Here is a 24,962-nt window from a genome sequence, read left to right on the forward strand (position 1 = left end):
TGGAAATTTCACACAATGCTTCCTTTGCTAAAGTGGAACAATATTTCTTGTAGATAATATTGACTTTCTATTTTTTTGTAATAAATTGCTCTACGTATGCATGCAAACACATTTGTTAAATACATCAGGCATTAAATATCTCTATCTCTATCTCATGCTGAAAAATTATTTCACAGATAAGCAGCAAAAATTAATCTTAACACACATTAAAACATTATTTTCACCCTGACTGGATTATTATTTTGTGATATTTAATGCAAAGGTCCCCATTTTCTTAAATTAAAGATATTTACGCTATCTTAAGAAAGCATTCTCCACTGTAACTTCCAGTTGTTGGCCAGGCCCAGACAGGTAAGTGACGTTCAGCCCCTCTTACCATCTTTCCACTACATAAGCAGTAGGAGTTGGAAGCATCATTACCCATTAGAATTTAGACATACCATTACATACCAATTTCCTACCATTGGTATATACAGAAATCCTTTATACCATTCAAGTATAATCCTTTTACTTGAAAATTTAAAGGAAAAGGCCAAATTCATTTTTCTCAAATTTTCCCCAATGTTAAAACATAATTTTAATAATAATATCAATATTTAAATGTTGCATATTAAAACTGTGCATAGTGGTTTTAAAACATATAGTAGTTAATAAAGAGCAAATAAACAGATACTAAAGATGCCAGATAAAAATAAAAGTTTTAAACTTCTGTTTTTGTAATTTGCAATGAAGAAAAAGCTTTAGAGTTGCGTTTTATCTGACATTGCAAAGTATTTTGTTTTGATCAGTGGTGAAATTCCCAAATAAATCCAGTTTGATTTAAAAAATAAAATGTGAAAAATGCTAAAGGAGGTGAATACTTTTTTATAACGACTCTAAATCTTTGCTGTTTTTATAACATCACTTTGAGGTGTAAAGGAAAATGAAACTAATTGTAAATAAAATTGATGTCTAATGCAACACAAGTGCCATCTACAGTAGCAATCTCTTTGGAGATGTGAAGGGCCGAAAGTGGTATGCTTTGATGTGCATTCTTGATAGCTGTATCCATGAAGAATAATTTTACTACAACAGTGCTGTCCTCTAGATCTGTAGCCCTGCATGTTTTATATACTATACACCACTTAACTGCTCACAAATATTAGTTGTATTATAATTAAATATAATACAGTTAGTGTGATTATCACATTCAAGTTCAAGTTTATTGTCATTATACTCATATACAGGTATATCGTATAACTAAATGCTATTTAGCTAGCTCTCAGATAGAAAGAAGAACAAAAAAAACAACAAAACAACAGCAATACAATTGTATAAGAAAAGAAAGACGAGACAACAGGCAATGTGGAAAACAACATCAGATGTGCAAAATCATACATCAACAGAATGAAATAAAGGATAGAAAATTATGGGGAGTGAGCTTCTTGACATGTGAGGTAGAGATAGATTCCAATGTGTGTTTGAATTTTGGTAAGAGAGAAGGCACTGTGAGGTTTAGATTGTAGGTGAGAGAGGATGGGAGTTTAATATTTTAATAGTGCAGGGGTAAAAACTGTCTCTGAGTCTGGTAATCCGGGCCCGAATGCTCCGGTACCGTTTTCCAGATGGTAGAGGGTCAAACAGTCTGTAGCTGGGGTGTGTGGGATCTTTGATGATGCTTAGAGCTTTCCTCAAGCACCGTGTGTCATAAATGTCCTGGATGGATGGGAGATCAACCCCAGTGATGGACTAGGCAGTTTTCACCACCTGCTATAGGGCTTTAGGTCAGCAATATTGCAGTTGCCATACCACACTGTGATGCAACCTGTGCTTTCTGTAGTCCATCTGTAAAAGTTAGTGAGGATCTGGGGACTATGTACAATGTGTAACAGAGATTTCAACAAAGTTATTCATTGTTTAGACAGATCACATTAAATAGTTTCTAACATTGAAAATACTTTAGTGTGAACTGATATCATATGAATTCTACTGTAATTATTCAACCAGATAATTGTGTTGTTTTTAAAGAATGATAGGAGATTGACCTTTTTGATCCAAAGACAGAATGTGAAAGGGAAATAATGAATATGGTTTATCTTTATCTTTTTACAAATGTGTATGTAAGGCACCATTATCAGACCAATGGTCAAGAGTTAGCCCTCTTGTTTTCTTGAATAATGGTACAGATGTAGCCATTCAAAATGTGTGGTAAAACCCTGTACCATGGGTTTTGAGCTACAGGCAGCCAAAGATGATTGACAGGTGGCACTTGTGGTGCATTAGTTGTTAGTGAAACGATTGCTCATTTAATCTCTCTACTGTGCATGTTTAAATATGTTAAATATGGAATATTAATATAGAAATTTACAACTAAAGGGAAAGTTTGGTAGCTGAACATAAAAATAAGAGGAGCATGATGTCTCTGAATGCCGATCCTCATAAACAAAATTAAAATTATATTAAATTAGGAATATAAATATTTTATATATACTGTATATGGCTGGTAGTGGTAGCTTAAATAAAAAGTACACAACAGTATTCCACTTTCTTCATAAACATTTTAAGCATCAAGTCTTCAACTCAGTCACTTCCTGTGAAGTTTTGATGTGCTCGTTTTGACCTTTAGATAAGATTAGATTACTTTATTAGCCATATACAATTTCTTGCATTAGGAATTAATCTTTTCACAAACCCCAGCTTGCTCTCCATGAGACACACAGGCAGGGAGACAGAAGCTTGGGTTCAGAGCACAGGGTTAGCCATTTATACAGCACCCCTGGAGCAGGTGGGGTTAAGGGCTTTGCTCAGGGGCATAACAGAGGAGGATTTCTCTGTCAGCCATGGGATTTGAACCAGCAATCTTCCAGCCACAGGTGCAGAGCCTTAGCCACAGTGCCAACTCCCAGCCCAAAATTTATATACTTTGTAAAAAGCTTTAATATTTTTACCTTTTCTATGAATACTTGCTGGCATTATTTTAATAAAAAATAAGTACTTTTATAATCTGCTTAATAGGGAATATTATATGGAATCGTGTAACTAAAGAAATGAATAATGATATTAATTTAAGGATCTAAATATAATATATTTACATAACTCAAAGTATTACTATATTCCACTTTCTTTGTAAACATATACATCAATTTTGTTGACTCATTTGCTAATGATTACAGTGGCAACATTTCAACCTGTCTGTTTCAGCACTATCTCTACTGAGAGTTTGGGACAGCGGATTGGGTGCTTGCCTATCAATCGGGGAGTCAGGATTCACTTCCCTGCCAAAGCACACATTTTTCTTTCAACAAATAAAGACTCATTCTTTAAAAAATTAAGTAGTAAATATTATGTACATTATATTATATATATCACAATGTGTTCAATAAATACATTGAAAATATGAATGAGCAAATGTGAATACTGTCAACAGTGGAAGTAAAAAACAATTCAACCGGTTTAATTCAATTTAATTCAAAATACTGCATCCCAATGGAGCAATTCAAGACAAACCTTTACAACAAGGTTTAAAACTAAATAGTATATAGTACAATTATAATCGAGAATAACAAAGCGATATTAAAAACACCACTGAAACCGAACTATAATAATGTACAGATGCAGCCATTCAAAATGCGTGGGGTATTTCCTGGTATCACGCAATATCACGCTGTGTAACGCATCATTTGACGACATACCGGAAAGTATCCGGAATCACCTTGTAAAACTGCCAGGAGGAGCCAATAAAACATAACCTCTCATGTACAGCATTTGAGCTTTTAAATTTAAAACTGTGTATTACAGCATGTTAATCATCAGTCATTAAAAAGTTGGTATATTTTATGAAAGCAAGATTGCTCAGTTGGGCAAAAGTACACAACCTACCTTTATCATAAATATTTTAATTATGCAGAAATATTTTATGCATCTAAGCCTTTACCGAAAATGTTACTAATAGTAATAACAATGAATGACTTTGGAGAAGCTGCAAACTCAAAGTATTACGCTGGTCCACATTCTTTCTAACCGTCATTTTAAACAAAAATACTTTTATTTTTTTCTTTGACAAACACCACAGCATTTCGTTGATCTAACTAACGAGGACAGGACATTAGCAAGCCAATATGATAAAGGAATAAATGACTTTTTTTGTTCATTTCTTTAGCACATTTGTACAAGCACTTGGAAACTGTCCAAGCCCTACTTTGTCAGACATTTTCTTTTACTATAACGGACATAAAAAATCCCTTGCTTTTAACAGAGCATTTCATAATTTCTAACAACGAGAATTACTTAAACTGCAACACTTATCATTCAACCAGAGCTCAAAATATCACAAGGATCCTCAAGAGCACAACAAAGACTGTATTAAAAGATACTTGTATCAGATACATGAGAATCCAAGCTTTTTTATCTACACTCTCTTATCTATGCTAAGAAGTAGTCTTTAAAATTTATCACACAGTAAAAAGTCCAAATTTGGGGGTATGCGTATACCAGAGATTATGGCACGGCTTCAGAAGGGTGTCAGACAGTCAGATTCCAGGACTGAAATTATCTGTTTTATAATCGAGAATATAATATGTAATCACGTATCTAAAGAAATTAATAATGATATTAATTTAAGGATCTAAATATCTAAATCTATGTATCTATATAGCTGGTAGTATTACTGTATTTCACTTTCTTTGTAAACACGTTTTGTTAACACCCGAATCACAGGTGGATTCTCTTTTTTGTTATGGTCTGTAGCTCAAATCCTGCTAAACTAAACATTAGACACAAGAAGAGTATTATTGCACAATGTTGTGAGGCTCTGGCGGAATTTCTCTGTAAACTAAAGAGTTATAGAGGAGACAGGTTGTGTATCGCTTCTTTTGACACTTGTAAAAAAACATTCCAATGTTAATGCGACATGGAAGATAATGTGGTGTATTGGTCGTTAGTGAAAAGATTTAATCATTTAATCTCTTTACTGTGAACATTTTAATCTGCTTAGTATTGAATATTTATATGGAATTTTACCACTAAAGGGAAATTTTAGTAGCTAAGCATAAAACGCAAAGGAGCATAACGAAGGTCATAAACAATATACATTTAGGAACATAAACATATTATGTAAACTGTATGTTCCTGTTATTGGTATTTTAAAGAAAAAATACACACCAATGTTCCATTTCTCCCTAAACATTTTAAGCACCAAAGTCTTACATGCTTGACCTTCCGACCATATTATTGTAATATCTGTATTGCTGTTTCAGTGTGTGTCACATGACTTGTCTCGGTGGAGTAGTGTGCTCTCACGAGGCACCAGTTCTGTAGGGGTTTGGGCATTTACTGGAACAATTATTAATTGTAGCAGTAAATCACGAAATTGATTATTTTAATGGCCTTAGAATCCAACCATGCGATATAACTCAAACAACGCACACACACAGGTACTAATACACGAGGATACATTTATTAATACATAGAATGTGCATATAAACCTAACAGATCTTATCGTGAGGGTTATCAGAATACAAAAGGTATATATTCAGTCAGTTACGAAGAGTTACACATATCAAGAGGACATACGTTCGGTATATCATTCATTTAGACCGTTTCGTAATTGAACTTGGTTACAACTTCTACACTAGATACTCAAAACAAGTACGTAACTCTTAGGAATTAAATTGATATCAACTGGTTAGGATAACAATTGAATTCTCGAGCAGTAATGCAGTGAAGTTGAATACTCATCCAATCTCTGGGGATTCAGATCTCCTGTGGGCACAAAGAAGCAGTTGCAGGCTTGTTGCTGTCCAATCCGCGCTCTCTGGCTCGGTGCCAAGCTGTGCTGTGCGGCTTGCGACGGTGCGCTGCTGATGCTCTCTGAAGACCGGCTAGTTAGTGTTGGCTGAAACTAGCAAGAGTTTGTGCATAGGAGAAAAGATACTGTGGGTCCCAGCAAGTCAGGAAGAGGACCAGTCCGTTCCTGATGAAGCGCTAGTTCTGAATACTGATTCAGCTGTCCACAGTTCCGACCTGTTCACGAGGCTTGCTGCTGATGCTAACCTTGGGTGGATCCTTTGGTTACTCGTGGCAACCTCCGCTCTAGACTCTTAGAACAAAGCAAAGTTCTGGCACTCGGACACAATGGCCGTTCCGTGGTTGTCCGGGCTGAGTCTCAGGATGGTCAAGAGGCGCGCTGCGAGAATGTCCTGCCCTTGGGAGCCTTTCTGCTCCTGGGCCGTCCTGCCCTGGAATTCTCCTTTTGAATTCTCTTTAGAATTAGTCTCTTTAGAATTTCCTCCTCAGGCTCTCTGTGTTGCCTGTTTTTACGTGGAGGAACTTCAGCTCGTTCATTGGCTGAAAGTTTCATGGGCATCAGAGACCCACGTGGGTTACTTGGCCCTACCAGTCCTTGATTGGTTGATCAAGGTGAGATATGAGTCACTTAATCCTGACAGGAATGCAGTCCAGATGTCCATCTGGCACTCCCTAGACATATAGGCGCCAATGGATGACCATTGATTATGATAGCCAGGCTTAGCTAAGTGCACCCCCATTTGGGAGCTGTCCCTTATCAAAAGAAAACATCTTTAAATCAGCCTGCATGAATAGTTTCTCTGTGGCTGCACCACAGAGATGAAGAGAGAGATGGGGCCTCATTTGGGAAAGCACAGCAACACTTAATTCTGTCTTATTAATAAGCCTCTCTGCTACAGTGGCATTACGCCTTAAGCGACTGATTTTCAGTATAAGTTTGAGGTAGGGTGTTCAAATCCAGCAATTGCTATGAGTTTTCTTTTAACAAAAACACTTCGTTGAAAAACTAAAATAGCAAATATTATGGACACTACAGTATATTGACATTTTTTATATTTCAAAATAACACATGTTCGTATTGTATGTACAGTACACAGCGGTACCACAGGTTGAACTGTTGGGCGCAAATCCACCTGAGTCCAAAAGCCCAACATTATGTGCATTCGCCTGGCGCAGCGCAGTTTTCATCACTCTCTGCGGGAGTGCTGGCTGTGACGAATTAAACCGGTTTCACAGGTATTTTTTAAAGTAGAAGGGGGGAGTCTTCCAGCGAAAGACACCTTCCCCCCCCCTCCAAAACCCCTTTTGTTTGCTTACAGTAGTACTTAAGTATAGTACAGTAAGTACAGCACTTATTTACAGTAGTACTTCTTGTGTTAAGAAAGTTAGGTGTTAGCATAAATTATTAGTAATCAATAATATTAACTTTAGCACTGTAATAAATTGTGCTAATAATAAATTCTATTCTACTCTGAGAATGTAGGGGGGAGGAAGAATGGCCATGGTCTTTTCACTGACTGCAATATTATGGACACTCAATTGATTTTTTTTTAAAACTTTTTTCTGACAGCTGGTACAGCACCCCACTGCGCCCGTGCGCCAGCATTATATTCTCATGTACGGGTAGAATATGTTCATTGTCTTCCAATGAAAGACAGGTTCCTTTCGCCGAAGTCGGGAGACATTAGAAGCATGCCACACCCGGACTGTTACATCAATGCATTAGAAAGTTAAAGCTACTCCATTGAGGAGCCAGGCGCGATAATTGTCTTGTTCCTTGATTTTCTGATCTGCAAGGCCATTTGGCTGCAGCGAATGTGAATTCTGTCTGGCACTGCCAGATCGTGAAAAAATAAAAGTATTTTAATCAAGATGGGGGGTAAGGGAGTCGTCTCTATGACACTCTCCCTTATAAAATTAACATGAAACAAAACAAAAACTAAAAATAAGATACAATCTACAGACATTCACAACATAGACATATCTTAAAACATTTACATATATTGTTAAATTATTACTTTAAATATATACTTTAAGTTACTGAAACAGCCAGTTAATAAAATTGTTGCAATTTTGTTCTTGTTTGGAGGTGGGGATATTCTGACAACAATTGATTTAAAGACAATCTGTCAAAGTGCAATGAAATACAGTAATTACGCTGGGCAAAAGTTCCGAGGTCAAATTCTTCCGCGACGGGGGTACCTTTAAAACTCAGACGACGGCACCGAAAAATTTTGGCGCACCCTCTCTTTAAAGCCCTGGCCAAATAAGAAGACAAACTGAATTAAAAACTACACATCCCAGTTACCATGGTGGTGCTTGTGATCATTGCGTTTAACCAATGAAACAGGGCAAAAAATCATTCACATGACTTTGGGGCTGAGTTTAGAAAGCTTAACCTATCAGCAACAAAGCAAAATGTACACGATAGGCTACCTCAAACTGTCAGTTATACGACTGTGTATGTCGCTTAAGCCACTCCAATTTGGCATTTTAGTTATGGAGGTGGAAAGACACCCCCCCTCTGGGTGCCTGACTTGTTGCCATCTTTAGCCATTCTGTGTTCAGTTGCAGTATGTAGAGACACGTTCGAAAAAAAAGTTCATCCCAGCTACAATACATTATTTTTAATATTTTTGTGGTAAGAAGAAGCAAAATATCAGTATTTACTGCTATTAGTAATTAGTGTACGATTTCTAGTTGAAATCTGAGCCTAAATATAAAGTCAAAATCTCGACAGACAAAGCAATGTAGGAAATGCACACACATAAATACACAGAAAATAAATCCGTTCTGACATCTCAAATCAGTTTCGATCAAGGTCTTCAAAATGAACAAGAAAAAGAGCATTTTCAGAGAGCAATTACGCTGGTTTATGTAAAATAAGTGATTAGATTTATGAGCAATCTAATTTCTTATTGTTTAAAACAGTGAAATGTCAGCTGCAAAGGATCACCTGTTTTTCGCCCATAAATAGTGGTTATTAACTCTTGAAATCTGTTTTTATAGGTTTTAAAGTCATGCAATGTCTAAGCAGGAACACATCATTATATCTCATTTTGGATTTCTTAAAAAAAAAATTAAAACTCGTTTGCCCAGCCTAACAGTATTGTTGTTATTGTTTAAATTTAAATGGAAATGGGAGTGACGGGAACTCTTAATCAAAATAAAAATAAAATAAATAAAACAGGTTTCGATAGTTAATAACCACTTTTTATGCGCGAAACACGGGTGATTTTTCTTCCTCCTGATCAGCTTAGAAATCTGTGTACGCTGTAAAGTTTTTACTTCTTAATTAAACTTTTAAAATACACGTTTTGAATAGAAAAAACATACTGTATGCTGTTGTCTTCCTGGTATGTGGAACAGATCAGCAGGTCTTTTTTTCCCAGTCGGAGGGTGTCAGATGGTGTCAGCCAATCACCATTCTGAAGCCGTACCGTAATCTCTGGTATAAGGAGACCCCAGAATTCTGTTGCATTGTTTAAATCATTTTCATTTTAGGAAATTATGAAACGCTCGGTTAAAAGCAAGGGCGATTGTCTGTTATAGTGGACATAAAAACAAGAGTTTACTGCGGCGTTATTGGAAACCCAAATTTAACAAAAAGATGCCGGCATTATATCCTAGAAGACACAGACCGGCGCCGGACTGGGAGCATGCCCGGAGCGTAAAAGAAAATGCAGACGAACTAGGGATTGGACAGTTTCCAAGTACTTGTACAATCGATGGAAATGTTCAAATAAATGTGCAAAAGAAATAAACAAAAAAAATAATGTATTCCTTTATCATATTGGCTAGCTAATGTCCTCTCTTTGCTAGTTAGTGGCTGTGTTTCTGCGTTGCGTAGCAATGAGTGACTATATTCTCAGGCGGAGGAATGTAAATAGCTTAATTTTCGTGTTAAATATTTTTTTTAAATTAAAATAAATTCTATACAGCAATCGCATATTTGGGGACCGTATCATAAAACTTTGATGCTTAAAATGTTTAGGGAGAAATTAAAGACAGGTGTGTATTTTTTTCTTTAAACTACCAAGTCCAGCCATATACAGTACAGTTTACATACAGAAATATGTTTATGTTCCTAAATTAATGTCATTTATGACTTTCAGATGTGTTATGCTCCTCTTCTTTTTATGCTCAGCTACTAAAATGTCCCTTTAGTGGTAAAATTTCATATAAATATTCAATACTAAGTTGATTAAAATGTGCACAGTAAAGAGATTAAATGATTAAATCTTTTCACTACCAACCAATGCACCACGAGTGCCCCTGTCGGTCATTTTGGCCAGCCAATCACATACCGCGGTACACTGCGGTGGCTTGTGGGTAGTTGCGTGCAGTGCGGGTTTGTACCGTACATTTTGAATAGCTGCATCTGTATCTGATCACTATTAACAATATTAAATTATTAATAGTAACAATTTCAAACTGTTTGTATTTGATTCAGGGTCATTTGTCACTGTTTTCACAATGTTCGCTTTCTTATTAAAAGGCCTGTTTTTCAAACCAGATGCTTTAGATGTCAATAACTTTGCTAACAAATGACACAGAGCCTTCAAACCACATGTATTTTAAATTGCAATTGTGACAATTTTTACAGCTTTTATATAAACAACATCTAGTACCTGGTTCAATTTTCTGATACCTTATTTTAAATAAAGCAGATCCCAATTGTAAGATAGTTCATAATGTGAGAATTACCATTCCTACTGTGTAGTATCCTCTCACGAGGCACCAGTAATGTAGGGGTTGTGCATTTACTGGGACAATTCTTAATTGTAGCAGTAAGTCACAAAATAATTCTTTTGATGGTATTAGAATCCAACCTTGCGGGATAACTCAAACAACGCACACACGAGTACTAATACACGAGAATACATTTATTAATAAATAAAATGTGCATGTAAACATAACAGATCTTATTGAGAGGGTTAGCAGAATACAAAAGGTATGTATTCAATCACGAAGAGTTACAGAGAACAAGAGGGACATACGTTCAGTATATCATTCATTTAGACCGTTTCGTAAATGAACTTGGTTACAACTTCTACACTAGATATTCAAAACAAGTACATAACTCTTAGGAATTAAATTGATATCAACTGGTTGGGATAACAATTGAATTCTCAAGCGGTAATGCAGAATGTTGAATACTCATCCAATCTGGGAGGATTCAGATCTCCTGCAGGCACAAAGAAACAGTTGCAGGCTTATTGCTGTCAAATCCGCGCTCTCTGGCTCGGTGCCAGGCGGTGCTCTGTGCGGCTTGCGACATGGTGGAGATTCCTGCGGAGCTGCCGATGCTCTCTGAAAACCAGCTAGTTAGTGTTGGCTGAAACTAGCAAGAGTTTGTGCACAGGAGAATAGTGACTGCAGGTCCCAGCAGGTCAGGAAGAAGACCAGTTCATTCCTGATGAAACGCTAGTTCTGAATACTGATTCAGCTGTCCAGAGTTCCGACCTGTTCACGAGGCTTGCTGCTGATGCTAACCTCGGGTGGATCCTTTGGTTACGTGCTGGCAACCTTCATCCTCGACTCTTAGAACAAAGGAAAGTCCTGCACTCGGACACACTGGCCATTACGTGGTGGTCCGGGCTGAGTTTGAGGATGCTCGGGTGGAGCCCTGAGGCTGAATGTCCAGCAGGCACGCTGCGAGAATGTCCTGCGCTTGGGAACTGTGCTCCATTGGGAACTGTTCTGCGCTTCCCAACTTTTCTGCCCCCCAAACCGTTCTGCCCTCAGAACCATCCTACAGGTGCACTGTGTTGCCTGTTTTTATCTGGAGGAACTGCAGGTCGTTCATTGGTTGAAAGTTTCATGGGCATCATAGACTCATGTGGGGTTAACCTGCCCTACCAGTTCCTGATTGGCTGATGATTAGTAACCATGCCCTCTGACCTTAGAGTCGTAAACCAACTTTGAATAACACTTTCCCTTGGAATCTCAGACTTTTAGGCGCCAGATGATCATTTATTAAGGTTGCTGGAGAATCTTAGGAATTGGGGAGCTGTTCCTTATCAGGACCCTCTATCGACTAGAAAAGCACCTTAATTGTGAACTGTATCAGGCACCACTGAAATGAAGGAGAGAGGGACTGGCAAGGGAGCAGAAAACTTAATTCCTGTATTTTAATAAGCCTCGCCCCTACAACTGTATGTCTGCGAAACACCTGACCAAATTAAGCTTTCAGTGCTTTCTTCCTAAGCGCAGTGGGGGGAGGGTGTGTGGGGGATGGTTTAGGGTGCAATTGAATTGGAAATCTATTTTTCACACCTGAAACATTGTTTTTCTTCCCTTTACAGCATGGTATAAACTTTTAGTTGTTCCTTTGCATCACATGCTGACGCAGCCCCCTACTTAAACTCTTGGCTCTTGACTGAATCACTTTGTCATCCAAGATTGAAGTGCGATGACAAGTTAAACCAATTTTAAATATGACATTTACATTGACATTTTTATTAATTTTATATATCACAGTATATTTACTTGGCATTCACCATCACTTAAGCATACAGAGGACTGTCAGATGTCAAGAAGAAATTTAAATTTAGATGGGGTATCTCTGTAGGTGTCTGAACAGTTTAATGAAATAAGCTGCAATACAGTCAGGCAGACAGATTTTAAATTCTTCAAGCAAAATTAGCTCTTTAAGGTTTGTCAAAATCAGATTCTTTGCAATCAGTACAAAACTTCTCAAAATGTACCCATTTCGCTCATCCAAACAAAGGTTTGATTTTTTTAAAAAATTCAAAACTTTGAATGGTATGCCGCAGGGACTCATTCATAGTGTAATCCAAACAAAAGAGGTGCTTAAAAGAGTTACGTAGAGTTAACAGCTTCTGTCTTAAAAGGTTTTGGATTTGTGCTAAAATTTGTATCTGTTGTAACTGTTAATACAATGGTGAATATAATTGAGGTTCTACCTTTTCAGGTTTAAACTTTTAAAGTTATGCAATGTCTACGTTAGGCAGGGACATGGTGCTGTTTCTTATTTTTGATTTTCTTTAAAAATATTTTAAAAATCAGCTTCCCACTTTCACCTTGCCGTAACTACAGTGGAGATGTAGTATATTTGGTTGTTTGTTCAGGATCTTTGATTTGTTTAGTGGAGCCAATATTTTTATCTTGGTTCATGTGTGCTGCACTTGGGGTTGTTTTAGTTTGTAGTGGTCCTTTGTATTACAGGTATTACAGTACTACAGTTTGTGTTACGGGTAATTGTAGTGTCCATCCATTCAGTTTAGAGGATTTTACTTTGCCCCCAACTTTGGAGCAGTTTGAGAAATGTCGCAAGGCAGATGTTTTATCAATAGCGGGTTTTAGTCTCTCATTTTACTTGGAATGTATCAAATTTTAAACTGAGGAAGGGATACAACCCCCACGTTCCATAAAGACAAAAGTGATAAAGGTGATAAAAATCAATTCAAAAGGTTGCAGTCTGTTAACACAAACTCTAACAGAGCCACTTGTGACAGCAAGGTGACTTTCTGCATTCTTTAAGCAACATTATCAAATTCATCTACTTTGCACAGTACATGACTTCTTAAAATGTACCTTTTTCTCATCAAAGGTTTAATTTTTATAATTCCGAAACTTGGACGATATGCCTCAGGGAATCAAAACAACACCCCCCCCCTGCCAAGTCTCTCCTCCCACTGTTCCACACACGTGAATCCCATGAAGCCAGATCCACAGATATACTGAAAAAGTAGCACACACAGCAATGAACTGCAGTGTGTACACTGTACAGAAATAATTTTCTTAATCAAAATTTAAAGTTAAATTTCTCATTGCTAAAATTTGTATTAAGACAAAATATAGATCTTCTTAATGCGGATGTAAACCTGAAAGAGGCACATCGCATTCTCAACAAACTATAATAACAAACTATACGTACGGCTATGTAAAAAATATAACCAAAAGGATTGCCCTAAAGGTTAATTCCAAACTGAAAAGACAAAACTCAATGTGTCTTCTCTATAACTTTCCAGTTTACAGCTCATCCATGGTCATTCATTATTAATATTATTAATAAAATATTCCATATTGCATTGAAATTGGAAAATTTTAACAAATACAGAAACAGGCAATACACAATGTATCTCTTCTATAGCTCTTCTGTTTACAGAAAAATTCCCACAAAGCCACACAACATTGTCCATGCTCCTTCTTGTGTTTTTAATTTCCAGGAAATAATCTTATTACAAAAAGCGAACAGCACATCGGTCCTTGATTATGGTTAAACAGTACATATGATGTCTGGTGGAGTTTCAGCATTCACTTTTCTGTAATCTGTATAGAACTGTGAGGTCCCGTCAAGATTTGGTACCAATAAACAGGTGTTCCACATACTTCAATTTTTGAACTAAACCATGGTCCAGCAAACAGTGTACATCACCTTCTGCAATGCTTCTAGTTTAGCAGGATTTACACGATAAGCACATTGTTTATTGGGGGTGACATTACCCACATCTATATCGTTCTTCGACACAGGTTTAAGGCGGAGTGTCTGGTAATAAAACAGAGCGCCCTCCAATAAATTTAACTACTGTAAGTCTTCTTTTTCCGTTTTAGCTAAATGAGACAAGTACAAAGTCAAATCAGTCAGGATCTTTGAGTTTAATCAGCGCTGTGGTCTAAAACAATTTGCATAACAAGACCGTCTGCATCAAGACAGTGCACATTAGTAAATAACGGAGTGAGTCACTGGCTGACTTAAAGGTGTAACAAGACTGTCTTCACTGTCATGGTATGGTGTCAACTTATTGATAAGCAATTCTCCAGTTAATGGCAACTGTAAAAATAACCCTTCTTACCTTCTTTGTTTAACTTCTATGAAATCCTTAATCACAAAACCATCACTTCAATTCATCCAGATTCACACACTCACTCCGTGGCCAATTTTGCCAGAAACAACCTTCTAGTAAGTCTTTGGACTGCACAATACTGTTTAGTACAATATATGGTTTAAAGTTGTAAATTTAAAGTTAAATTGTTGGCTTATTACTGACAGCTGAAATTTGGATTAGGACTAAATAAAGATTTTCTCAATACAGATGTAAACCTGAAAAAGGCACATCACATTCACCACAAGCTATAATAGTAAACTATGTTTATATATTCAGCTATGTAAGAAACAAACCAAAAGTAATGTTCTGACCGGGCTTTGAATCGCCTGGGTGCAGCATGTTACAGTTCATGAGCATTCCATTGTCCATTACCACTATAAGGACAATAAAATTATTGTTTTATAAAATGTTTCTAAAACATTCATTTGTGATATTTTAGCTGCTTATTTACATGATTCCATATTAATATTATTATCAAGTGGTATTAAATCAGTACAACATTTTTTTTTCCAATAAAGCAAATGGTGTTCTTACTACGTATTCTTAGAAATGGATAAAACATTATAACTTTTTTATGAAGTACAGTACATAAACTCTATAATGTTAGAACAAGCACATTAAAACCATAACCCACTGTAAGTAACCAAGTTAAAGACTTTCATGCATAAAATATTTATGGAGAAGGTGGAATACTGTTGTGTACTTTTTATATTTAACTATCACTACCATCTACTGTGTGTGCATGGGTTATGTATTACATTATACTATTGTTTTTAGTTTCCAGCTACCAAAATTTACTTTTGGATTTTCTCTATGTGGATGTAAGACTTAATGAGCCACATAAGCTACAGTATAATAATAAACCCTTTTTTATATATCCAACTGAGCAATCTTGCTTTTATAAAATATACCTGGTTTTTAATTAGTTTAATGTTTAAAATTCAGTAATACACAGTTTAAAATGAATAAAAGTCTAAACAGTTTGCAACTTAAATTCTATATCTGGAAAAAGATTTTCCCTCAGCATTGACTGGGATTCAAAACAGATGTTTTCTGGTGATAGCCCAAATGCTCCACACACCACATTAAACTTTCACTGCTCCACCTGGCAGTTTTACAAAGTAGTTCAGTCCCACAACTGAGAATTTCTAAAAAGATGTGTTACGCCGCAGCCCCTGAACTGCAAAATACTGTAGCATCCCCTGCGCATTCCGAGTGACTGGATCTGTATAATATGCTATGAGTGATATTTTGTTTTAGTTCTGCTATGCATAAGGTATTGGTAATTACAAAGAAAATTCTTTAGCAGGTATATTGTTCACAGAATTTAAAAGTGTCACTTTTAGTTCCCTTCATTTTCCCCAAAGTCTCCCAGTTTTAAAAATTAATACATACAAATACCAGATGAAGTTTTTAAGCCATTGCATCTATTAAGCACAAACAAGCAATAAAAATGTAGACTGTAGGCTTATGACATGTTTACTTTTTTAAATATGTGTATGTATTTTGGATACTAATTCATTCTCACTCTTTAATAGATGAACAGATTGAAGAAGAGAGAATTCAGAAGTATGTTACCTTCATCAGAACTGTGCCCACAGTCAACAAAGAAACACTGGCTGCTTTAGTAAGACACTTATACAGGTGATTTTGTGCACCTAAATCTATTTGTGTTCTTTTTTAATATTTTTTGGGGATCTATGGAGTAGAAAATATCAATTGCTATTTTTGAAGTATCAAGCTTTAAAATAACAAAATACTTTTTCATGGTGCTGTGCATATGGATATTACTTTCAGTAATATGCTGAAAGTTAATATGTTAACATATTATCTTTCAGCAGTTACCATTCTGTCCTATAAACTGTATATATAAAATCCATCTTGTAACATGTTGATGTTTGAAACACAAAGATGTACAGATGCAGCCATTCAAAGTGCGCGTTACAGACACGTACCGCAGGTGGCATCGCGCATTGTGACGCAAGATGACGCTCGGTACCGCGGTATGTGATTGGTTGACCGACAGGGGCACTCGTGGTCCGTTGGTCTGTCATAGAAAGACTTACAGTAAACGTCTTTGCTGTGCCCGTTGTAGATATTGAATTTTACCACTGAAGGGAAATCTTAGTAGCTGAGCATAAAAAGAATAGGAGCATACTGTAACGCGTGTGAAGGCCATAAACGATATTAATTTTGGAACATAAACATACAGTATATGGCTGGTCTTGGTACTTTAAAGAAAAAATACACACCAGTATTCCATTTCTCCCTAAACATTTTAAGCATCAAAGTCTTTAACTAAAGAGATACTGGAGTCAACAAGCATACTTTTAGAATTTGATTAAAAGGGAATATAATATGGAATCGCGTGTCTAACGAAATTAATAACGATATAATTATATTCATGTACTGCAACACAAGAATAGTACACGCTGTACATTGTCTGTCGATAATGTTTCTGTAGTGCTTTTTCAGCACTCTGCATGTGACTGCGCCGGTGGCGCTGTGGGTTAGGTTCCTGACTCCCATGTCACACGGTCTGTGATTGAATCCCATGGAACTATGACTTTATTTTTTAACAAACATTTCTTTGAAAAAATGAAACGTTTCCCTTGGTCAGAGATTAAATAAAACCTCACTCGCACCAAACAAATTTATATTTCTAAATATCACAACATGATTGGATTTAATTCTTTTTAATAACAATGAATAGTCACCTATGCGTTACAAAATAAACATTTATATTGTTTTGAATCGCGTTTTGATTTAAATAGTAAACGCGTGTTTAAATATATGTGTTTAAAGGTGATATATAAAAGCGCTGATTCTTATGGAATGTGTTCCGCTGGGGATTCAAAAAATTTATTTTTTTTAATCGCGTATCTAAGGAAAATAGCAGTATAACTTTGTTCATGCACATCATTATACAGTATCTCATTTTGTATTTCTATAAAAAAAATCGTTTGCCCAGCCACTATTGTTGTTATTGTTTTTATCCTGTAAAGCGCTTTGAGGAGAACAGCTTTCTCACCACTTAGATTACTTTTTGAAACCATCCTTACACAAAGCAGAAACTGATTGTATTTTCCGATGACATACTGTACAAGTGGAAAGATTACAGATTTTAATCGTCTTTTTTCTAAACCAGGGAAAATCTGATCATGTTTCTCTATAACAATAATAAAAAACTTTATTTTACATATCACCTTTAAAAGTGGCATCTCAAAACAATACAGTAGATGTAAACCACAGATTACAAGGTAAATACCCTTAATCGTTTATTAAATTTAATCGTCTTTTTTCTGAACTGGTTTCACAGCGAAAGACACCTCCCCCCCCTCAAAAACCCAGTAAGTACAGCGCTAGAAAGGCTAGGCTCCTCAATGAAATCGCTTTAACATGCTAATACGTTGGTGTAACAGTCCGGGCGTGGCAAGCTTCTAATTTCAACCCGACCACGGCGAAAGGAACCCTTCTTTCGTTTGAAGACAATGAACATATTTTAGCCCTGAATGAATTAATAGCAAATATGGTTTACATAAAAGACATTTTTCCAAGAAAGTTTAGCCTTTGTCACTAATGAAACCACTAAATAAAGACATAAACATAAAAATCTTAAGATTTTTAAAATATATGACTTTGCTAAAATTTATTTGAAAATAAAAACGATTACAAACGCCAGGGGAGAGAGAGAACAGGGGAGGGATGTTGGTTTTGCATAAGGGGCGGGGCTATGGAAATGAGGTCTGTTTGGGAATGTGGAGTTACATGTTCTGGCTGTTTGTGAATTATCGTTGTTGAGTATGGAGTGTTGAGGTATTGATTTTGTGTAATGCTTTATGTTGAAAATTGAGGTGGATTTTGTTTATGATAAAGAGGATAAACTGGGATGGGAGGAGGGTTTGGTTTTGCATAAGGGGCGGGATTATGATAATTGGAGGAATTTGCGAGAGTATAATGGTTTGATATATTTGATTTTGTATTGTGGTTGTTATCTATGTTTTTGGTTGGTATTATATTTATATGGTTGTTTTTGTTGGTTGGTTGTTATTATGGTTATTAATAATATGATCTGTAGTTTAAATCTGAGCCTAAATAAAAAGAAAAAGCAAGTGATTAGATTTATGAGCAATCTAATTACTTATTCGTTTAAAACGCTATATAAAATAAAGTTTATTATTATTAATTTGCTGGACAGAGCGGTGAACATTATTATGCATAAGACAAAGATAACGATCCTGATCAGTTCAGAAATCTGTGTACGCTGTAAGGTTTTTACTTCTTAAACTTTTAAAATACACGTTTCGAATAGAAAGAAATCCTCTTCCTGGTACAGTCGCATGAAGAGAGAGGCGAAACAGCCCTACACAGCCCTGTCGCAGTACACGAATATAATCATATCGTTATTAAATTCTTTAGATACGCGATTCCATATTATATTAGCAGAAAAGCTTAAAACTACCACTTTTTCACACGCTATTTCACATGTTAGTTAAATACTTCGATGCTTAAAATGTTTAGGGAGAAATGGAATACCGATTCCTGGAATCTGACTGGCTGACACCCTTCTGAAGTGGTTCCATAAGATCTGGTATATGGAAAAGAAAGCGTTGATAAAAAAAGCCTGGATTCCCATGTATCTCAGAGAGCGAGTGATCAGAAAAAGGAATAGCTGTTACACCTAGCTTTTAGGCTCTCTCTCTGTTGAATGAATGAAAGCATTTTATTAAAAACGCGTTTGCGTTTGTCTGGGTATTTACCTTGTAATCTGTGGTTTACATCTACTGTATTGTTTTGAGATGCCACTTTTAAAGGTGATATGTAAAATAAAGTTTTTTATTATTGTTATAGAGAAACATGATCAGATTTTCCCTGGTTCAGAAAAAAGACGATTAAAATCTGTAATCTTTCCACTTGTATGTCATCGGACATTAACGAGTACAACCCCCTCTCTGCCGGAGTGCTGGCTGTGACGAATTAAACCAGTTTCACAGGTATTTTCAAAGTAGGAAGTACAGTGTTAACTAGTAGCTAGGCTCCTCAATGAAATCGCTTTAACATGCTAATGCGTTGGTGTAACAGTCCGGGCGTGGCAAGCTTCCAATGTCAACTCGACTCGATTGGAAGACAATGAACGTATTTTAGCCCTAAATGAATTAATAGCAAACATGGTTTACATAAAAGACATTTTTCCAAGAAAGTTTATAATAATAAGATCTATAGTTGATATCTCTAATCAGTCCACGGCAATATAGTTAAAGCAGTCCCCGCAGAAAACTAAACTAAAACGCCCTGGGCATACCATTTCGTGCTTCTTTTCAGTTGCTCAAAAGTAATTTGACCGTATGAAATGCATAATATAAACCTAGAAACATATACGTGAGCAGTATTTACGTAGTATCGGTGTCAAGACATACCTCTCAAATACTGTAAATCAAGTTAAAAATATCTCAAGACCGATTCTGGTCATAATGAAACCATGTTTCGTGTATGTTTTCTTTAAAGTACCGAGACCAGCCATATACTGTATGTTTATGTTCCAAAATTAATATGGCCTTCACATGCGTTACAGAATGCTCCTATTCTTTTTATGCTCAGCTACTAAGATTTCCCTTCAGTGGTAAAATTCCAAATAAATAAATTCCATATACAATGGGCACAGTAAAGACGTTTACTGTAAATCTTTCTACGACAGACCAACGGACCACGAGTGCCCCTGTCGGTCAACCAATCACGTACCGCGGTACCGCGCGTTTTCCCTTCAGTGGTAAAATTCCATATAAATATTCAATACTTAAACGGGCACAGTTAAGACATTAAATATACATATACATACTGTATACAGTACAGTTTGCATACGGTAATATGTTTATGTTCCTAAATCAATCTCTTTTATGAGCATGTGAAAGGCATGGTGAATCGATTCTCAAAAATTACTGTACTTTGCGTGATTGGAAAAAAATGCGTGATTGTGAAATGCTGTGGTGTTACTTTTACAAAGACGGTCAATGAAAAAAATAATGTGGACCAGGGCAATACTTTGAGTTTACAGCTTGTCCAAGGTCATTTATTATTAATACTATTAGTAATATCTTCGTTAAAGACTTTGATGGCTACAGCTCAAACATGAGAGGTTGAGCTTTATTAGCTCCACCTTGCGGAAATTCCGGATACTATTATTTTGCTAGCGGTATTTACCGGTAACTTGCGGTATTTACCGGTAACTCGCCGTACACTGCGTACAGCCTACCGGAAAATAATGCGGTATCGCCCGCGCATTTTGAATGGCTGCATCTGTAGTACAGGACACGTTGAAAAGCTTAAATTTCAATCCCCATCATTAGTGTTTGTGCTTGTGTTTTCATTAACAGCTTGTGTTTCACATAGTAACCTTGTTAAAAAAAGCTTGCAGTACTTCCATGCTCTTAGTTAATATGATGGATAAAAAAGTGACCTGCATAACATGCTGGACTATGAATCTCCACGACTAGATTTAGCCAACTGTGTTATAGACCTTGATTCCCGGGATTAACACATAAAATGATTCATATTTCTAATTCAAGAATTTGCAGTCAGATACAAGGTATATCTGTATGTTTTCTGCAAGGAATGAGCAACCTATTGCAAGCTTGACATGACAAACTGTAATTCTAATGACAAGATTCTCAAAGGCATTGACAAAGTCAATCCAGACAATGTCTTAAAAATGAATAGTGATGCACCAACCAAAGAGACATAATTCAAAACTAAGTGGAAGAGCATTTAAAATCAAGAATAGGAGGCACTTCTTTACCTAAGAAGTTGTGAAATTATGGAAGATACCCAATCATGTGGTTGAAGCCAATACTTCAATGCTTCAATGAAGAAAATGAGAAATTTGATACTTGGATCAATTAGCTACAAACTACCAAATAGGCTAGATAGGCTGAATTGCCCTCTCTCATTTGTAACCCTTCTTATGTCCTATTATTTCTTTCTCTGCTTTTAACTCCACTACTAAATGCTATTTATTTAAAAGAAGTTTGAGAGGATGTCAAATTTTAAAATTCTCACTTTACTCTGTAGCACCTAAATGCTCCCTGGCACCTTTTCTAGTACTCAGCATTTTGTTTCTTTGCAGATGGATATGTTTCACACTCTGCGTTGCTGAGATCTTACCTTAATTGTGTTCGTCTACTTCAAGCCAGGAATGTAGTTATTTTATAGCTTCTTCAATCTCAAACCATCCACTGAAAATGAGACTCTATTAATGTCATGCCATCTGCAATTTTCTCTCAGTTCATCTGATGTTAAAAACCTTTCCAGGAACCCAGAGAACTTCATCCATTTCACTCTCCCCCTTTTCTCCCATTCCCTCTCTTCCTAATCCATTTTGCTCCACTCATCCACCTTTATCCTTTCATTATCCATTTCTGATTGAGTTTCAAACTCTCGATTGGTGTTAAACCGGTGCAATGTCAGCTCTTAAATTTTCCTCATCCCAGAACTTCAAATTATGAATGTCACTAATATTTCTTCTTTTAAAGGTTCTACTTGGAATACATCCTCACTCTATGAAATTTCAGCAATTCAGCAAATTATTAGAATTTCAGCTCTGTAATGACCCAGTACTGAAAGTCCCCAACTTCAGTCAATGGTTCACCTTACAAGCTGTTGCTTCTGAAAGAGAATTTATAGGTTCAAGGTAGAACACCGAGCACATTCTTCACATAAGAATGCCAATGCCTCTCCAGAGTCCACTGCGGGCTGTTTGAGCTGGGGGAAGGATATATGACACAGCTCCAAATTGAAACTCCACCGGTAAGTGCCTCAAAAGACAAGCAATTTGGCTCATGTCTTACCTCCCTGGCAGCCATGTGGGCATGCAATAACAAAATCATTGCCAGCAGCTGCTCCCACTGAAAGGAGCAATGATATGAGATGCTCATGTCAATGTCTCCCTGTTCATTCCAGAATCACATCTGCAGCTCCAAAGAGGAGCAGATTTTTCTCCTCACATCCAGGGAGCAAAATGGAATAAATCCATCTTTCAGGCCTCACACACTCCGCTGAAAATTAATTAAAATTTTTCTCACAGTAACTGCACACCTATCTTCAATCACCCTCAAAGAGATATTGATTTGAATCAACATCCACTTCACATAAGCCCTGCACTCTGACACAATCAATGTTAAGATCTAGGAAAAGTAAGAAATTGTCTAAGAGGATGTATTGTAACAAATGAAGTGGACTACATATAATAAATTCTAAGTGTTTTTGTCAGGTCAGGCAGATAGGGTAAATGGATCCTGTGCAGGACTGTGCAGGAAAGAGAAACACCAAGCCGAATCGCTAAGCAAAAATGAATACCAGGGAGTGAGTGAGTACGTCTGTACACGGGAGAGACAATGAGGGAGCGACAATCCAAATCACTAGGCGGATAACGAAACCAGGAAGCAAGCGGGTAGGTCAGATCACGGGAGAGGCAACAAGAGGGCAACAATCCAAAACATAAGGCTAGATCGAAAATAGAGAGCAGGCTAGAAGATCAATACCGAGAAAAGACTAGAAGAGTATAACATGCACTTGGGAGCTCTAAGAGAATCCGCAATAGTGAGAGGAAAAGTGAGGAATGAGGAGGACTAAAATAGGGACGGGAGTGAACGGTGATTGGCGTATTATTTGCAGTGTGAGCGTTTGTTAAAGAGTGTGCACGTGGGAATGCAAGAAGGGACAGAGACGCGAGTGGAATGCGTAACAGTTTTATACTTATTTTATTCAATTTGTAAAAAAACATTTATTTCAAACACAAATAATTTTTGAAACAATAACAAAAATGTTTTTTTAGATTTAGATTTAGATTTGTCAACTAAAACAGATAATTGTTTTCTTCAACTCACCTGGTGTCTTTCTTTTGGTTGTTTATTTTCTAGTTTCACTTCTCCCACAGCTTAAAGTTGCACAGATGAAGACACTAATGGCTGTCATTGAAAACTTTTGAAATTAACTTCACAATTAATGAATGTTAATTAAATTGAATATTATGCATCTATATGAAAATATAAAATACTACTGTCAAATCACTATTTTATTTGGAAATTGAACATATTGGTAATAAAAAATTGTTTTGATAGAATTAAATGTGCAATACCTGGAGCACCTAAAAACTCTTTTAGCATTATGGGTATTTCAAGTTACTGATATCATTATGGAACACCTATTATGTTTTATGACACTTTATTTGTAAAGTACGGATAAAAAGCAAGAATATAAATAATGATAATAAGAATAATGCGGTAAACTATTACAACATTAGTGGTTTCAAGCAGAAAGTGAAAACAGCTCAAAAAACATGAGATTCTAATCAAATATAATTTACTTTTAAGTGTTAATTTTTATATTTAATTGCTCAGGTTAATGAAAATCAAGTGAAGCAAATGGAAACAGAAAACAGATGCATAACTAAGTGGAAAGATACAATGGTAAGTGTCATCAACCTACATTTACAATCTATTATTAAATATTTAATTTTCTAATTCACATTCAAATAATGTATTAAAATTATAATCTTTCAAATTATACTCTTTACATCTATGACACATATATGCTGTATATGCTGTATTCAGATGAACCCATTTTATATAATCTTGCTTAATAAGTTATTTTAATTTGATCTCACAATATTAATGATAAATTGAGAATTTTAACTGACATTCAAAAAAGGGTGCATCTTAATAAATTATGTTGTAACAGAAAGAATAAGGTTCTGGATCCCAAGATGAAGTTAAACAGATGAGTTTATTGCATGCAAGGAACAATAAAGCCGGAGTCTTGTTTCCTGCAAGAAACAACAAAACCGAAGTATTGTTCAAAGTGCTGGTACAAACGTTTAGTTTATATAGTATTTTCTTTCCGCTTCTGACGTCACTCGTTATTATGGTAAAGGGGGGAGGTCACGTGTTTCGCCAGTTTACAGCCTTATGGCCAAATGGTCAGGGATTAAGTCCCCAGGGGTTTTCCTAGCTGACATCTGGAATCCTTATCAGTTAACCCCCTTTCCTGCCATAAACTCCTTTTGCTTAGAAGTCTAATCTTCATGCAGAAAGGACTTAAAGTTAACATCTTGTATCTTTCTTCAATTACATTTCAGTTTCTAAGCTTTTACCAACTACGAACATTATTGTATGACTTTACTCCTTAAAATTAGGGAATTGAGGGGCAGGAATTGAGTTCACATAATTAAGAAAATGCAATTGTTTCCTAATGTTCCCTTTTTTAAGGTTAAAACGGCAACTTTTGTGGTCATATTTAGATATTGGAGACATATTTAATTTTACATTTCAC

At 36.2% G+C, this 24,962-nt stretch overlaps 1 protein-coding gene across 1 annotated transcript in view; it reads left to right on the top strand.

Moving 5' to 3' along the window:
- Window positions 1-24,962, top strand: part of arap2 (ArfGAP with RhoGAP domain, ankyrin repeat and PH domain 2) — a 247,624-nt gene that overhangs the window by 154,277 nt on the left and 68,385 nt on the right. Inside the window, 3 exon segments of the mRNA XM_088920360.1 lie at window positions 16,178-16,283; window positions 22,373-22,439; window positions 24,032-24,100. Coding sequence (XP_088776486.1) covers window positions 16,178-16,283; window positions 22,373-22,439; window positions 24,032-24,100 — 242 coding nt within the window.

This window comes from Atractosteus spatula, chromosome 1 (assembly GCF_055471065.1).
Source record: "Atractosteus spatula isolate fAtrSpa1 chromosome 1, fAtrSpa1.hap1, whole genome shotgun sequence".
In the NCBI taxonomy this organism is placed as follows: Eukaryota; Metazoa; Chordata; class Actinopteri; order Semionotiformes; family Lepisosteidae; genus Atractosteus; species Atractosteus spatula.